This window comes from Mastomys coucha, unplaced genomic scaffold (assembly GCF_008632895.1).
Source record: "Mastomys coucha isolate ucsf_1 unplaced genomic scaffold, UCSF_Mcou_1 pScaffold22, whole genome shotgun sequence".
Lineage (NCBI taxonomy): Eukaryota > Metazoa > Chordata > Mammalia > Rodentia > Muridae > Mastomys > Mastomys coucha.
In genome coordinates, this window is record NW_022196905.1 from 31,828,797 (window position 1) to 31,834,712 (window position 5,916).

Sequence of the window (5,916 nt, forward strand, 5' to 3'; positions counted from 1 at the left end):
CAACCCCCACCCCTACTCCTGTTGGCTCAGCACAGCCAGTGCAGGGTCTTGGAGCAACAGCAGCTGCTGGGGCAGCAAGTCCCCCCTCCCACTCATGTCCTTTCCCCTTTAATTGAACCCTCCCATCTGGCCAGGCCAGAGATCTCCTTGGATAGCCTCTGGTACACAGACCAGCAGGGTGGGAGTGTGGAGATGGTCTTGGTCCCCTTAGATCGGCCTCTAGCCAATCTGTTCACTGTGCTTTACTTGACCTACAACAGGAATACCTACATGGGATGGTATGTAAGATGCTGAGTAGATGCCGGGAAGGGGCCTAGTGGTCCCCAAACCAACCCTATGAGAAGAAAGAGCAGAAAGGCTATGTCCTGAAAAAAAACCTGGAGGTAACATGTGAAAGCCACAAATGGCCTAGGGACATGATATCAACAAGATGAGAAAAATCCTGTGGCCAGCACTGGGCTCTCTGGGGCTTCTCTTCCCCTACTCCTCAGTCCCTATGGTCCAATAAGAGAGTCCTTTTATTTCTCAGGATTCTGGAAAAAAAAACAATAGAATGTTTTTAGGTATTAGGAAAGCGTCCATGGCACTGTACCACAAGGTGCATGGGGTTTAACTTACTGACAGGGTCCTGAGCTTCCTCAATGAAGACAGGAAAGCCCTGACCAGGTCACTGCTTGTCTTAGTGCCTAAATCTCAAATACTGTGGTGAGTCTAAACACAGACTCCTGTTTGGGCATGTAGAACCATCCCAGGATGTGAAGGGACTGTTTCCAAGGCATTGGTTCCAAGACCCTCACATGCCAAAACACCAGGGTGCTCCAGCTTTTTATAGGCATCGGCACTCACTGGTCTGCACATAGCTATGTTCATGTTGAGGCAAACTGTAGAACATTTTCCCACTAGTACAATTCCTGGCACAGTATAAATAGACTATATTGGTCTGACTGCAAGAAAGGTTGTAGTATTCAACACAGATGCAGTAAAAAATATTTTTAGTATCTAGTTGGTTGAAAACGAAACCCTCTGGAGAAGAAGGTGCTTTATAGTAGTTTCCTCCGAACTGAAGCATTGTATTCCTGAGGGAGGTTCCTTAAGTGCCAGGAAGTGAACAACATACACGTCTTAGAAAGTCCCTGAAACTTATGAGATTCAAGAGCCCCTTTCTTTCCCAAGGTTAAATAGTAAAACCGGCTAAAGAGGAGAGATTTTCCCATCTGTTGAGCAGCTTCTAATTGTGCAGAGTACTCCAAGACTGCAGAATTCCTGAGTCATCACTCACGCTGTATTGGGCTTTTGCATGGTACAGCTAGCTACCTTTGTGTTCCATCCTCGCGTAAGAAACTCCAGTGCCCTCATTGGTTCACTAAATTGGACTTTGGTGGAATCTGTCTTTCAGTGTGTTGTCAGTGTCCTGTCTGGAGTGATTAGTTGTTTTTTTGTCTCCTAAGACAATTCTCACACTGAAAGAAGAATAATGTGTTTAATCTGATTGCTCTTCTGACAAAGCTGGGTTGAAGTCATTCACTCTGGGAGTGGAGGTTGGACGAGAGAGAAGGAAAAACTCATTTGTAAGTTGGGCCTCATGGAGAGGTGGCTATGAAGAGGGTCAATTCCCGATAACATTGAAGAGAAGTCCTGGGAAATGCAGAAGTAGGGAGTGGGTTAGGTGGTGGTGCCCAAAATAAATAGACATAATCAGTTTGTATTGTGTTCCTCTATGTTATTCATTAAAAGGCTGATGCTTGCCTCTTACCAAGCAAGTTCTGTGAAAGCTACAGAAATTTTTCAAGGAAGCCCACACAGATGAGCTATGCCTGGCATGGATTAGTGTTGCCATGGGTCCCAGGAGACTTGGAAGAGGTAGCACTAATCTTTAAAACTGATGAGGTAACCTTCACAGATGAAAGCTGAAATTTATCCCAGTGGAGAGGAAGACTGGAAGGTGGTGAGGGCAATCAAAAAGCTCATAGGCAACGAAGACACTAGTTCCTGTGCTCCCAAGTGTGAAAGGTACAGGTAGCAAGTTAGGGACATTAGAAAGTATGTTTCATCTATGTGCACCATTTTCTGGCTTTCTACCCTGAAGGATAGATTCTCTCTTTACAAACACATAGTTGTAATATAAATTATAGTAAGAGGGGAGACCTTCGAATAGGCAAGTTCAATTTGATCGGTGGGGAAAGTCAGTGTGTTGTTGGCATAGCATCCTACCTACTATAGCTTGAATCTTATGTCTCACAACAGTTTGTGTTCTAAAAGCTTGGTTCTAGAATGGTGATATTTAGAAGGAGTGAGACATTTGAGAGGTGAGTCTTGAAGGAGGACATTAGTTTTTGTGGGACACAGTAGGACTCTGACTGCTTGTTACTCTTTTTGATCCCTGGATCCCGATGCAAGTCACTCCTGCCATAGGCTGCCTCCTCATGGGCTTTAAAGAAAGAAGCCAAAAGAAATCTTTCTCAGGTATTTTGCTGTAGTGTCAGAAAGCTGATTAACTCATCTTTTCACCCCATCTCTGTTTCTGATTAATGTGGAGCCCCTTATGTATAAGAAGGTCCATCCCACCCATCCCTGAATTAAGAGCAGTTTACAAGGAACATCTGAGTGCTTATTTATTTTGAACAAGGAACATGGACTTAAACAGAGCCAAACAATCAGGGTTCCCCATGCTGCTCCTCCCTCTTCACCACCACCTCTCATTCACAAGAAGAAACTGTAATGCTTCCAGGTCATAGTGTAGAGAAGAGCAGCTGGATGTTCTGGAGGGCAGGAAGGGCAGACAGGGCCTGGAGTCAGTAGAGTGGGCAGGAGATAGACATGGTGGGGGACTCAGTTAAGGGGGCACAATGCTGTTATTTGAAAAGTGTAAAACCTTACCATACATTAAAATGTCTCTCAAGAGATCTAAGAGATGACACTGGCAGACGTGAATCATAGTGAGAAAGTGGAAAATGGAAACAGATGCCAAAGTGAAAACAGTTGATCTTATCATGGATGTCCAGACTTCAGAGGCTCCAGGTAAGAAAAGGAAAAAAAAACTGTAAACTTGGAGGATCCTTGGTCCACCGAAAATGGACCGGCTATGTTGCCTAAACAAGAAAGTACTTCCAACAGAGTAGAATGGTGATCATGATGGTGGTGATGATGATAAATCTGAGGAGGAGGATGAGTAGTAGGAGAAGGATGGAGGAGGAGAAGGAAGAGGAGGAGGAGGAGGGAGAGGAGGAGGAGGAGGAATAGAAGGAGGAGAAAGAAGGAGAAGAAGAAAAAGAAGAAGAAGAAGAAGAAGAAGAAGAAGAAGAAGAAGAAGAAGAAGAAGAAGAAGGAGGAGGAGGAGGAGGAGGAGGAGGAGGAGGAAGAGGAGGAGGAGGAGGAGGAATAGAAGGAGGAGAAAGAAGGAGAAGAAGAAAAAGAAGAAGAAGAAGAAAAGAAGAAGAAGGAGAAGGAGAAGGAGAAGAAGAAGAAGAAGAAGGAGAAGAAGAAGAAGGAGGAGGAGGAGGAGGAGGAGGAGGAGGAGGAAGAAGAAGAGGAGGAGGAGGAGGAGGAGAAAAGGAGAAGAAAAAGAAGAAGGAGGAGGAGGAGAAGAAGAAGAAGGAGGAGGAGGAGGAGTTCGAGGAGGAGGAGGAGGAGGAGAAGGAGGAGGAGGAGGAGAAGAAGAAGAAGAAGAAGAAGAAGAAGAAGAAGAAGAAGAAGAAGAAGAAGAAGAAGAAGAAGAAGAAGAAGAAGAAGAAGAAGAGGAGAGATGAGGAGGATAAGCATGATGGCCAATGGCTGCTGGCTGTCGGTAATCACTGTGTGGCACATGAGATCTTATCAAGCCCCATAACAAGGCAATCCTTCTCCTTCCTGTTTGAAAATGAGGAAATTGACCTTTGAGCAATCACATGACTTGCAGAGGTCTTCCAGTCTTGGCTGCAGCTGCCAACTGGCTTTCTTTGCTAACCTCAGCATCCTCAGCTCAAGGGTCAGCTGGTCCCTGGCCAGGGTACAAGATACTTGGCTTCTTGGGTGATTCTGATTCTGTCTACAATAGACTCTAAGCACCGCGGCTTCCTAAGGTATCAACAGGAAGCTCTGACTACCCAGCTAGGGAGCCTTTGCATGCCAGGCTGACTGGACTATTTTATATTCTTTCTGGTGGGGACTGAGGTTCTGCTGCAGAATAAGTCTTCTCTGGGATCCCATGACACTCTGTGGGAGGGAGGAATGACCAGAGACACTTGAGTGCCATTCAACATAGGGATGTGGGGATATGGTGAGAGCTGGTGATTGCTGAAGTCCAAAGGTGGGGACAGCCTTCCATGAGTCAGGGAAAAGCTATCCGCAGCAGAAACTCCTGGGCTTAGTCTTGATGTTGCACCATTCCAGAAGACCAGGAAGTCTGTGGATGACTCTTCCTGGTTACTTTGGGGCCTGGAAATCTCATAGGAGGGGCAAACATGTCAGCTATTTATGTTGTTGAAAGTACCATCAAACAAGCTAGGATGGGCCAAATTACAAAATGCTCATGGTTTAAATTGTTTAGGGTCTAGGGAGAACACTTCAAATATTGAGCTATTTATATATATAAACACTTGATCAATGCCCAGGAGTTTACATATCTGCTGTCCAACTGGATTCTCATCAATTTATGACTAGAGATGGGGCAGAGCGCGGTTTACCCCCTTCCACAGATGCAGAAAACTGAGGCACAGAGAATGTGTGATTTGCTCAAGGTCACACAGCGAATCAGCTGGAAACAGGGACCAGAGCCCTGAATACAGAGCTCTTTCTGCATCTGATGTTTTAAGGGTGAGATGGGGCCCACCAGGGGACAGAGGAAGGGTTCTGGGTGTCAGGGCAGACAGTGCCATTTGGGCAGGCGAGCTTAGCTGCTGCAGCCTCGGGGGCATGTATGGGTCAGGATGTTGTTGTTTCGACCGTCCTGCAGCTTGCTTGAGGTCTGGCTTCCTACTCGGCCTTCCAGGTCTGAGAGCTGGCCATCATGTCCCTGCTGCCTCCTGAGCCTGCAACAAACACAACATAGACTTGGTTACTGGTGGTGGGCTGGATACAGCTGCATACTGCTGAGAGATTGCTGAGAGTTTCCTGAGAGACAGCTGGCACCTGACCTCCTCTGGAATGCACGACCCTCTGGGAGTCCCCAGGGCTCTGCTTGGGTATGCCGGGTGAGTGACTTAACACACAGAGCCTCAGTTTCTCTGACGATAAAATGGAGATAATAATTCCAACCTTGCCAATCCCTGTAATATTTATAAAGCATCACAGACTTAATTTGCTCGGGTTCACAGCCAGGAGAGTTGGTTGGTGAATCTATGCACCATTTGGTCTGTTTATACCCATGGGCAGAGCAGTAGCCATGGCTGGGGGCAGGGACCATGCTGGAAGGCAAAACAGCCCCCGTCTTCATAGAGTTTATGATGCAGAGGAGATAATCTCACAAACAAATATCTGCACAATCAAACACCCAGACAGATAAAACACTCCATGACAAGCCATGCTCAGAGTGTCAGTGTCTGGACACTGCATTTCTTAGCAGCTGGCCACCTGTTGCAGGTTGGAGGATGTCCATATCCCTCCTTCTGTGACCTCCAAGTTCAGGTTCACTCACTGGAACAGAGGAGGAACAGCAGAGAACCCAACTGAAACCCAGGCTCTCACCTCCCAAGTCTCCGTGGTTAAGCTGTTTAGAGTCTCTGAGACTCAGTTTCCTTAGCCAAAGTAAGGTTTTTGGTTGTGTAGGAGGCAATGGAATCAGACAGGTGTAAGGGAAGTCACTGGTGTAGGTCTGGAGATTGTAATTCATCTTTAAAATTAATTATTTTATTTATTAACATTCTAGCCATTGTATGGCAGCCCTGCTGATTTCACGGAGGGGTCTCAACCGACACCAGAGACAGCATCTCTACTCGACTC

The 5,916-nt window shown here is 46.3% G+C and overlaps 1 protein-coding gene across 3 annotated transcripts in view; it reads right to left on the reverse strand.

Moving 5' to 3' along the window:
• Window positions 1-4,700: 4,700 nt before the first annotated feature.
• Stk32b (serine/threonine kinase 32B) overlaps window positions 4,701-5,916 on the reverse strand; it is a 244,600-nt gene continuing 243,384 nt past the window's right edge. For all 3 annotated transcript variants that reach the window (XM_031341920.1, XM_031341919.1, XM_031341921.1), the window contains one exon: window positions 4,701-5,006. In XM_031341920.1, the coding sequence (XP_031197780.1) occupies window positions 4,868-5,006 (139 nt within the window). In that variant the 3' untranslated portion in view covers window positions 4,701-4,867. The remainder of the gene's footprint in view (window positions 5,007-5,916) is intronic.